The following is a 12,033-nucleotide window of genomic DNA, read 5'->3' as shown; positions in this document are numbered from 1 at the left end:
CTCTCTGATCCAGAACCAGCTGATTAGAGACAGACACAAGGCTGCTGGTCTTTGACCATAGAACCTCCCTGCAGCAGTCTGTGGTCAGTGTTGAAAAGATGAACTCGAATCACACACATTCTGAGGTAGACCTCACCCTTGGCTGGGCGGGGACTAGAGACCCAATAAACTAGAGTCGACATTGTCACTTTTATCAGCCCATCTAATGCTGCCCCCCCACTCCCTCCTATGGGCATGTTTTGTTTATTGCCCTAAATCTACATCAGCTGATTCAAATAGCCAATTAATCATCAAGCTTTGATTCAGTTGTGTAGTGCTATGGCAGGAAATTAAACGTGCACGCGGGGGGGGGGCAGGACCGAGTTAGCTCATGTCACATTACATCATGCGTGGGTGAGGTAACCATGGGAATATGTACATTAAGTCAAAACAGTAAGTCGTAGTGACTCGCCCCTCAGCCAATGTTGTCAGCCAGCTGGTCCATCCAGCCACTGTGAGTTTGCTAAAGACATTACACTGCACATGACACTTGACATTTTGCACGCGTGTTATATATAAAAATATATATATATTGTCCCTATATGATCCACATGAAAGAAGGAGAGAGTGGGAGCTGTTGAAGTTTTGCTAACAATTAAGCCAGAATTAGTAGAAAGGCTCCCTGGAGTGGGCCGGTGAAATCCTTAGAACAAACAGCGCTGTGGGCCACACGCTAGCTAGCTCATTGACTCTCACTTATAGGACAAAGCCTGTCTTTGTTCTCCCATTCTGGTTGTGTTAATTATAGATCTGTAGCAGACTGTAGGCCGGGGCGGAGCGCCTGCGGGGCTGGGACACAGTACTGTACTGGGTGACTGACTGCCGGGCATTATTATGGTGGATATGTTGTGATGTGTAGGGTGGGCTCTCTGCCGTCAGCTGTGGACACTGTGCGGTGCATTGCTGCGTTTCCCTGCTGGGTCTCTGTGGGTCCACCCTCAGTGGGGTCGGTGGAAACCGGAAGCATCCGGTTTTCAGAGGTAAAGCAGAGAAGAGGTGAAGCCTGAACTGGATGCTTATTGGTTCTTCCGACCCTGCTCAGCCGTTTCTTTTACGCCTGCTACTTTAGGTTACTGAGGGGCAAACCCAGAGGGCCAGAGGAGAGTTGGTTGTGTGAGGATGAAACGCTGTGAGACGGATGGTTGTGGCAGGACTCTTAACAGGCCTGGATCCAGAGCCCAAGGGGCAGAACACAGCATAGGGGATTTAGAGCGCTGGGCTCCCAGCTCCCCCTTCCAGTCTTAGAGCTCAGCCAGGGAGCAGAGAGAGAAGAGGAGCGGGGGTGTGAAGGCAGCCCTCCCAGGGCCCCAGCAGGCGGTCTGGAAAGCCCTTGTGTCCCCTGGCAGACTCTCAAATGACCAGCAGCTAGCTAGTTCACTGAACACAGGCTGAGTAACCAGCTTTATGCCTGGACAGTCACAGGGTCTGCTATATTATCAGCATAATAATCATCATCATCATTATTAAAGGAATGTTTAGTGCAGAGCCACTGTTGGCTTGCCATCCAGCTCTGTGTTACTGGTAACACAGTCCAGCGCTGCTGCTTTCACAGGGACCTGAGAGAGCCCTGCTTGTATGTAGACTCATTAGATGTTCCACTGTTTTCCAGTAGGGGAGGTGTGTGGATGTGTGAGGCATGCGGTTACAAACCAAGAGGGTGTCAGCGAGGCCTGGTGATGTAAGGCAGAGGCGTTCATTCTCAAGCAATTCAACCCCAGTCTCAGCCCTCACCCTTTCTCCTCTCTCTGGTTAATTGAAAAGTCCACACATCATTGTGACCTCAATTCACAGATTTGTACCCAGATCATTCAACCACTCAGAATAATTGCTGTGTATTAGTCATTGACTAATGTTTGTCTGTGTCGTGCCTCTCCTCTGACCTCTGACCTCTGTGTGTCCCCAGCCTGCCTGTTTCGCTACAATGCCCTGTCTCTGGTCTACCTGCTTTACCTGCTGCTACTGCCATGGTTCCTGTGGCCCAACAAACACACACTACGAGGTAAGACAACACGCCAGTCCTTCCCTTCATTTGGCAACTCCTGCTTGTTTTAATAGTTTCAGGCGTGGGTGGGTAGGTGTGGTTGTAAGTGGGAACGCCGAGGTCTCTCACCACAGCCTTGAGATTGACGTTGATCAAATGGTGCGGTGTTTGGAAGTTGTGCAATATAACAGAAAAGCCCGACAAAACATTTGTAATATGATCCAAAATTAATTGTGGTTTAATTTTTTTTTTAAAAGGATGAAACAATGAAACAGGTTCTCAGAGCATGGTTCACATCCTTATACATACCACAGCGTCTGTGTTATAGTTGCTTTCAGACAGACCGCTTCTGAAGATTACATGGCAAAATCTTAACCACTAACTTCTATCTATATTTTACCTCCAAACCTATGAGGACTGGGCTGCAAATCTGATACACTTCAGTAAATACAGGATCTTTGGGGGTTTATAAGTGATTGTTTTTTTCCTCTTAGCTATTTAAGCAATAAGGCCCGAGGGGGTGTGGTATATGGCCAATATACCACGGCTAAGGGTTGTGCTTCGCACGACGCAACGCGGAGTGCCTGGATACAGCCCTTAGTTAGCCGTGTTATATTGGCCATGTACCACTAATACAGAATTCGGTGTCTTATTGCTTTTATAAAAACCGGTTGCCGTCAGAGTAAGGCAAGGAACTACACATCTAAATTGAAAATGTTGCTTTAATAAATGAATTCATAATAAAAAGATTCTGCCCAAAAAGTCCTAATGTCACGTATACTCCCTCTCCGGCCTCTAGGTCATTAGGCTGCTGATTATCCCACACACCTGTCACCATCGTCTCGTGCACCTGCGCCTCGTGACACTCACCTGGACTCCATCACCTCCTTGATTATCTTCCTTATATCTGTCACTCCCCTTGGTTCTTTCCTCTGGTGTTATTGACTCTGTTTCATGTCAGTGCGTTGTTTGTGTTTCGTGTTTATTTATTAAACAGTCACTCCCTGAACTTGCTTCCCGACTCTCAGCGCACTCATTACATCGGACAAAAGTCTCGTTCAAAATCAAATCAAATCAAATGTATTTATATAGCCCTTCGTTCATCAGCTGATATCTCAAAGTGCTGTACAGAAACCCAGCCTAAAACCCCAAACAGCAAGCAATGCAGGTGTAGAAGCACGGTGGCTAGGAAAAACTCCCTAGAAAGGCCAAAACCTTGGAAGAAACCTGGAGAGGAACCAGGCTATGTGGGGTGGCCAGTCCTCTTCTGGCTGTGCCGGGTGGAGATTATAACAGAACATGGCCAAGATGTTCAAATGTTCATAAATGACCAGCATGGTCAAATAATAATAATCACAGGCAGAACAGTTGAAACTGGAGCAGCAGCATGGTTAGGTGGACTGGGGACAGCAAGAAATCATCATGCCAGGTAGTCCTGAGGCATGGTCCTAGGGCTCAGGTCCTCCGAGAGAGAGAAAGAAAGAGAGAAAGAGAGAATTAGAGAGAGCATACTTAAATTCACACAGGACACCGGATAGGACAGGAGAAGTACTCCAGATATAACAAACTAACCCTAGCCCCCGACACATAAACTACTGCAGCATAAATACTAGAGGCTGAGACAGGAGGGGATGACACTGTGGCGCCATCCGATGATACCCCCGGACAGGGCCAAACAGGAAGGATATAACCCCACCCACTTTGCCAAAGCACAGCCCCCACACCACTAGAGGGATATCTTCAACCACCAACTTACCATCCTGAGACAAGGCCGAGTATAGCCCACAAAGATCTCCGCCACGGCTCAACCCAAGGGGGGGCGCCACCCCAAACAGGAAGATCACATCAGTGACTCAACCCACTCAAGTGACGCACCCCTCCTAGGGACGGCATGAAAGAGCACCGGTAACCCAGTGACTCAGCCCCTGTAATAGGGTTAGAGGCAGAGAATCCCAGTGGAAAGAGGGGAACCGGCCTGGTAGAGACAGCAAGGGCGGTTCGTTGCTCCAGAGCCTTTCCGTTCACCTTCACACTCCTGGGCCAGATTACACTCAATCATATGACCCACTGAAGAGATGAGTCTTCAGTAAAGACTTAAAGGCTGAGACCGAGTTTGCGTCTCTCACATGAGTAGGCAGACCATTCCATAAAAATGGAGCTCTATAGGAGAAAGCCCTGCCTCCAGCTGTTTGCTTAGAAATTCTAGGGACAATTAGGAGGCCTGCGTCTTGTACATGTAGGTATGTACGGCAGGACCAAATCAGAGAGATAGGTAGGAGCAAGCCCATGTAATGCTTTGTAGGTTAGCAGTAAAACCTTGAAATCAGCCCTTGCCTTGACAGGAAGCCAGTGTAGGGAGGCTAGCACTGGAGTAATATGATCACATTTTTGGGTTCTAGTCAGGATTCTAGCAGCCGTATTTAGCACTAACTGAAGTTTATTTAGTGCTTTATCCGGGTAGCCGGAAAGTAGAGCATTGCAGTAGTCTAACCTAGAAATAACAAAAGCATGGATACATTTTTCTGCATCATTTTTGGACAGAAAGTTTCTGATTTTTGCAATGTTACGAAGATGGAAAAAAGCTGTCCTTGAAACAGTCTTGATATGTTCGTCAAAAGAGAGATCAGGGTCCAGAGTAACGCCGAGGTCCTTCACAGTTTTATTTGAGACGACTGTACATCCATTAAGATTAATTGTCAGATTCAACAGAATATCTCTTTGTTTCTTGGGACCTAGAACAAGCATCTCTGTTTTTTCTAAGTTTAAAAGTAGAAAGTTTGCAGCCATCCACTTCCTTATGTCTGAAACACAGGCTTCCAGCGAGGGCAATTTTGGGGCTTCACCATATTACATTGAAATGTACAGCTGTGTGTCATCCGCATAGCAGTGAAAGTTAACATTATGTTTTCGAATGACATCCCAAGAGGTAAAATATATAGTGAAAACAATAGTGGTCCTAAAACGGAACCGAAATTTACATTTGTCAGAGACAAACTGATATCTTTCCGACAAATAAGATTTAAACCAGGCCAGAACTTGTCCGTGTAGACCAATTTGGGTTTCCAATCTCTCCAAAAGAATGTGGTGATCGATGGTATCAAAAGCAGCACTAAGGTCTAGGAGCACAAGGACAGATGCAGAGCCTCGGTCTGATGCCATTAAAAGGTAATTTACCACCTTCACAAGTGCAGTCTCAGTGCTATGATGGGGTCTAAAACCAGACTGAAGCATTTCGTATACATTGTTGGTCTTCAGAAAGGCAGTGAGTTGCTGCGCAACAACCTTTTCTAAAATATTTGAGAGGAATGGAAGATTCGATGTAGGCCGATAGTTTTTTATATTTTCTGGGTCAAGGTTTGGCTTTTTCAAGAGAGGCTTTATTACTGCCACTTTTAGTGAGTTTGGTACACATCTGGTGGATAGTATGCCGTTTATTATGTTCAACATAGGAGGGCCAAGCACAGGAAGCAGCTCTTTCAGTAATTTAGTTGGAATAGGGTCCAGTATGCAGCTTGAAGGTTTAGAGGCCATGATTATTTTCATCATTGTGTCAAGAGATATAGTACTAAAACACTTAAGTGTATCTCTTGATCCTAGGTCCTGGCAGAGTTGTGCAGACTCAGGACAACTGAGCTTTGAAGGAATACGCAGATTTAAAGAGGAGTCCGTAATTTGCTTTCTAATAATCATGATCTTTTCCTCAAAGAAGTTCATGAATTTATTACTGCTGAAGTGAAAATCATCCTCTCTTGGGGAATGCTGCTTTTTAGTTAGCTTTGCGACAGTATCAAAAAGGAATTTTGGATTGTTCTTATTTTCCTCAATTAAGTTGGAAAAATAGGATGATCGAGCAGCAGTAAGGGCTCTTCGATACTGCACTGTACTGTCTTTCCAAGCTAGTCGGAAGACTTCCAGTTTGGTGTGGCGCCATTTCCGTTCCAATTTTCTGGAAGCTTGCTTCAAGAGCTCGGGTATTTTCTGTATACCAGGGAGCTAGTTTCTTATGAGAAATGTTTTTAGTTTTTAGGGGTGCAACTGCATCTAGGGTAATGCACAAGGTTAAATTGAGTTCCTCAGTTAGGTGGTTAACTGATTTTTGTCCTCTGACATCCTTGGGTAGACAGAGGGAGTCTGGAAGGACATCAAGGAATCTTTGTGTTGTCTGTGAATTTATTTATAGAATTTTGGAGTGGGTCTGTGGACTTTTCCATGTGAATATTAAAGTCACCAAAGATTAGAATATTATCTGCTATGACTACAAGGTCCGATAGGAATTCAGGGAACTCAATGAGGAACGCTGTATATGGCCCAGGAGGCCTGTAAACAGTAGCTATAAAAAGTGATTGAGTAGGCTGCATAGATTTCATGACTAGAAGCTCAAAAGACGAAAACGTAATTTGTTTTTGGTAAATTGAAATTTGCTATTGTAAATGTTAGCAACACCTCCGCCTTTGCGGGATGCACGGGGGATATGGTCACTAGTGTAGCCAGGAGGTGAGGCCTCATTTAACACAGTAAATTCATCAGGCTTAAGCCATGTTTCAGTCAGGCCAATCACATCAAGATTATGATCAGTGATTAGTTCATTGACTATAATTGCCTTTGAAGTAAGGGATCTAACATTAAGTAGCCCTATTTTGAGATGTGAGGTATCACGATCTCTTTCAATAATGACAGGAATGGAGGAGGTCTTTATCCTAGTGAGATTGCTAAGGCGAACACAGCCATGTTTAGTTTTGCCCAACCTAGGTCGAGGCACAGACACGGTCTCAATGGGGATAGCTGAGCTGACTACACTGACTGTGCTAGTGGCAGACTCCACTATGCTGGCAGGCTGGCTAACAGCCTGCTGCCTGGCCTGCACCCTATTTCATTGTGGAGCTAGAGGAGTTAAAGCCCTGTCTATGTTGGTAGATAAGATGAGAGCACCCCTCCAGCTAGGAAGGAGTCCGTCACTCCTCAGCAGGTCAGGCTTGGTCCTGTTTGTGGGTGAGTCCCAGAAAGAGGGCCAATTATCTACAAATTCTATCTTTTGGGAGGGGCAGAAAACGGTTTTCAACCAGCGATTGAGTTGTGAGACTCTGCAGTAGAGCTCATCACTCCCCCTAACTGGGAGGGGGCCAGAGACAATTACTCAATGCCGACACATCTTTCTAGCTGATTTACACGCTGAAGCTATGTTGCGCTTGGTGATCTCTGACTGTTTCATCCTAACATCGTTGGTGCCAACGTGGATAACAATATCTCTATACTCTCTACACTCACCAGTTTTAGCTTTAGCCAGCACCATCTTCAGATTAGCCTTAACGTCGGTAGCCCTGCCCCCTGGTAAACAGTGTATGATCGCTGGATGATTCGTTTTAAGTCTAATACTATGGGTAATGGAGTAGCCAATGACTAGGGTGTTCAATTTGTCAGAGCTGATGGTGGGAGGCTTCGGCGTATCAGACCCCGTAACGGGAGGAGTAGAGACAAGAGAAGGCTCAGCCTCTGACTCCGACTCGTTGCTTAATGGGGAAAACCGGTTGAAAGTTTCTGTCGGCTGAATGAGCGACACCGGTTGAGCATTCCTACAGCATTTCCCTCCAGAAACCGTGAGAAAGTTGTCCGGCTGCGGGGACTGTGCGAGGGGATTTATACTAACATTACTATCTGTACTGTAAATCGCTGAAGTTGGAGACTTTTATCTCCCTCGCCAACTTTAAACATCTGCTATCTGAGCAGCTAACCGATCGCTGCAGCTGTACATAGTCTATCGGTAAATAGCCCACCCAATTTTACCTACCTCATCCCCACACTGTTTTTATTTATTTACTTTTCTGCTCTTTTGCACACCAATATCTCTACCTGTACATGACCATCTGATCATTTATCACTCCAGTGTTAATCTGCTAAATTGTAATTATTCGCCTACCTCCTCATGCCTTTTGCACACAATGTATATAGACTCTCTTTTTTTCTACTGTGTTATTGACTTGTTAATTGTTTACTCCATGTGTAACTCTGTGTTGTCTGTTCACACTGCTATGCTTTATCTTGGCCAGGTCGCAGTTGCAAATTAGAACTTGTTCTCAACTAGCCTACCTGGTTAAATAAAGGTGAAATAAATAAAAAATAAATAAACTTACTGGTGGCACAGACGCTGTTTCATCCTTTCCTACACTTAAATGACCCTTGCCTAACGTTTGCGTCTGAAGCTGGGCTAGCAGCACAGCTATCCTCGCCGTAAAGCGATTGTTCTCCTGTATATTATGAGTACAGCGACTGCAATTAGAAGGCCTCATGTTAATGTTACAACTTAGCTTCGGCTGTTGGAGGTCATGTAGAACCATGTCCAGATAAAGCATCCGAAGTGAAAAAAAAGTTGAGGGAAAAACCAAAAACATAAACTGTAATTAAAAAGTAAAAACCGTAAAGTTGTCAGGTAGCAAAGTAAGGTTGGCAACAAAACGCACAACAACACGTAAACAAGTCTGCTATCCTCGGTCGTTGCTAGACTGTTGCTATGCAACAACCACAGGCTAGCGAGCAAGCTTACATTAAATGTATGCAAGAACCGAGCGTTAGTGCCAGCCACTTCAGAGTGACTAACACATTATTTATTAATGTTGATCTGAATGTTGCCATTTATTGTGAACAAATGGAAAAATTGTCCCATGTTATTGTTGGTTTGCCCATGTTGTCGTTTGGTGGCTCCATGCTGCTGGAAATGGATGCCATTCTTTTAACTGGGGGAGCTGCTGCAGTTTTGTGTGACCTGAAATGTAAGACAATAGCGTTAGCTAATCAGTTAAATCTATTTATAAAGCCCTGTTTACATCAGCCAATGTCACAAAGCACTATACAGAAACCCAGCCTAAAACCCCAAACAGCAAGCAATGCAGATGTGGAAGCACGGTGGCTAGGAAAAACTCCCTAGAAAGGCTGGAACCTAGGAAGAAACCTAGAGAGCCAAACTCTGAGGGGTGGCCAGTCCTCTTCTGGCTGTGCCGGGTGGAGATTATAACAGAACATGGCCAAGATGTTCAAACGTTCATATTTGACCAGCAGGGTCAGATAATAATAATCACAGTAGTTGTAGAGGGTGCAACAGGTCAGCACCTCAGGAGTCAATGTCAGTTGGCTTTTCATAGCCGATCATTCAGAGTTAGATACAGCAGGTACGGTAGAGCGAGAGAGTTGAAAAACAGCAGGTCTGGGACAAGGTAGCATGTCCGGTGAACAGGTCAGGGTTCCATAGCCGCAGGCAGAACAGTTGAAACTGGAGCAGCAGCATGACCAGGTGGACTGAGGACAACAAGGAGGCATCAGGCCAGGTAGTCCTGAGGCATGGTCCTAGGGCTTAGGTCCTCCGAGAGAAGAGAAAAGAGAAAGATAATTAGAGGGAGCATACTTAAATTCACACGACACTGGATAAGACATGAGAAATACTCCAGATATAACAGACTGACCGACTGACCGACAGACGTGTTTTTCTATATTAAAGATGTATCGAACTAACCACGCTGCATTTTGGTCCGACTCTCCTTCGACGGAAGTAAGCCATTACAGTTATATTGTCAGGTTACATTAAAACCGAGCCAGTCACCTGCATTGCTTGCTGTTTGGGGTTTTAGGCTGGGTTTCTGTACAGCACTTTGGGACATCAGCTGATGTAAGAAGGGCTTTATAAAGAAATATTTATTGATTAGAATGATTTAGCTAGCTAACAGTTACATACCATATGTTCTGGATAAGAGCGTCTGCTAAATGACTTAAATGTAAATGTAAATATGTAGCCATTCACTGGTGGGCAGCTTTGTCACGCCCCTCTTCCCTCAACTTTTTAATTACGCCGACAGACACATTGTTGCTCGTTGTGAATTCGGTGTCCTTCTGTACGCTCCATGCCAAACTGAGAGGGGGTCGTTGATATGTCGGTTCAAACCTGCATAGCTGCTCATCCCATATTCTTCACCATTCATGTTTCTCACTGAACCATACAAGTCCCATAGAATGATGTTCAGCTCCGTTTTTGTTGTTTTCCCAAACTTACAATGTCTGCACACCAGTCAGTGAAGCAGGTAGGTGCCCACTTTGTTTCGCAATATTATTTTCGGTTTCTCTCAAATTAATCTAAACGCTTACTTTGGGACATCAGCTGATGTAAGAAGGGCTGTTGATGTAGCCATTTTATTGAGGTGAAAAGGCGCAATGATATAAAGGGGGAAAGGCTAAACGTCATAGTCATGGTATACGGTCTCACATACACACGGCTGAATGCTGCTTTAGCCAATCAGCATCCCGTATACAAACTACCTGGTTTGTAATCTCTTTTTTATTTTATTTATTTATTTATTTTACCCCTTTTTTCTCCCCAATTTCGTGGTATCCAATTGTTGTAGTAGCTACTATCTTGTCTCATGCCAAACTCCTGAGGCGGGCTCGGGAGAGACAAAGGTTGAAAGTCATAGCTGCTCATCCCACAATTCAACCAGCAATTCATGTTTCTTAACACTGCGCATCCAACCAAGTCCCATAGAATGATGTTCAGCTCCGTTTTTGCACTGTTTGCCCGGCCCTCACAGGAGTGACATCCCTGCACACATTGTAACCCGGACGTACGTAGGCCACTTTGTTTCGCCCCATTATTTTCCCGGTTTCTCTCAAATGAAGCCTAAACCCATTTTCTGATGGCACAGCTGGTGAAAAGCACCCTTAACCACTGCACCACCCGGGAGACCCTCGGTTTGTAATCTCAATTAGACAGCTGGAGGAGATGTTTGTGGGTGTTATGCAATATTAAGCCATGGATTAGATTCAGGTGTGTGGCTTTGCCCTCTCTTAGTTCCTCTGTGGAGGCTGGCAGCTGTGTGCCCGCTTGGCTGGGCTGTTTCGGGATGATGCAAGGTTAGCCAGGCAGGTAGACGGGCACTTACAGAGGGCATCCAGCTTTGTATGGGTCTTGAGTGAGAGCCTGGGGCCTGCCAAAACACACAGCAGGTGACTAAACCAGCTCCCTTTTGATATTGCCCAAATGATGCACTTCCGCTGAATAGAGGTGTTGAATTTGATGAATATTTCATGTCAAATGTATGGACTGACAAACGGACAAACTGACAGTCTTTAAAAGGCATTCAGCAGCTGCCAGTCCTCAACTGGCAGATTCATTAAATAGTACCCGCAAAACACCAGTCTCAACATCAACAGTGAAGAGGCGACTCCGGGATGCTGGTCTTCGAGGCAGGGTTCTTCTGTCCAGAGTCTGTGTTCTTTTGCCCATCTTAATCTTTTATTTTTATTGGCCAGTCTGAGATATGGCTTTTTCATTGCAACTCTGCCTAGAAGGCAGGCATCCCGGAGTCACCTCTTCACTGTTGATGTTGAGACTGGTGTTTTGCGGGTACTATTTAATGAAGCTGCCAGTTGAGGACTTGTGAGGCGTGTTTGTTTCTCTAACTAGACACTCTAATGTACTTATCCTCTTGCTCAGTTGTGCACCAGGGCCTCCCACTCCTATTTCTATTCTGGTTAGAGCCAGTTTGCGCTGTTCTGTGAAGGGAATAGTACACATGGAATAGCCTTCATTTCTCAGAACAAGAAAAGACTGATGAGTTTCAGGAGAAAGTTCTTTGTTTCTGGCCATTTTAAGCCTGTAATCGAACCCACAAATGCTGATGCTCCAGATACTCAACTAGTCTAAAGAAAGCTATTTTTAACAGTTTTCGGCTGTGCTAACATAATTGCAAAAGGGTTTTCTAATTAGCCTTTTAAAATCAATTAGCCTTTTAAAATGATAAACTTGGATTAGCTAATACAACGTCCCATTGGAACACAGGAGTGATGGTTGCTGATAATGGGCCTCTGTACGCCTATGTAGATATTCCATTAAAAATCCAGCTACAATAGTCATCTACAACATTAACAATATCAACACTGTATTTCTGATAAATTTGATGTTATTTTAATGAACAAAAATGTTTCTTTTTTTTTTCAAAAACAAGGACATTTCTAAGTGACCCCAAACTTTTGAA

The 12,033-nt window shown here is 44.7% G+C and overlaps 1 protein-coding gene across 3 annotated transcripts in view; it reads left to right on the top strand.

The window, feature by feature from the left end:
- LOC115113573 (piezo-type mechanosensitive ion channel component 1-like) overlaps positions 1–12,033 on the top strand; it is a 78,926-nt gene that overhangs the window by 21,316 nt on the left and 45,577 nt on the right. For all 3 annotated transcript variants that reach the window (XM_065013023.1, XM_065013024.1, XM_065013022.1), the window contains exon 2: positions 1,943–2,038. In XM_065013023.1, the coding sequence (XP_064869095.1) occupies positions 1,943–2,038 (96 nt within the window). The remainder of the gene's footprint in view (positions 1–1,942; positions 2,039–12,033) is intronic.

This window comes from Oncorhynchus nerka, linkage group LG28 (assembly GCF_034236695.1).
Source record: "Oncorhynchus nerka isolate Pitt River linkage group LG28, Oner_Uvic_2.0, whole genome shotgun sequence".
Lineage (NCBI taxonomy): Eukaryota > Metazoa > Chordata > Actinopteri > Salmoniformes > Salmonidae > Oncorhynchus > Oncorhynchus nerka.
This window is presented reverse-complemented; position numbering and strand designations above follow the sequence as displayed.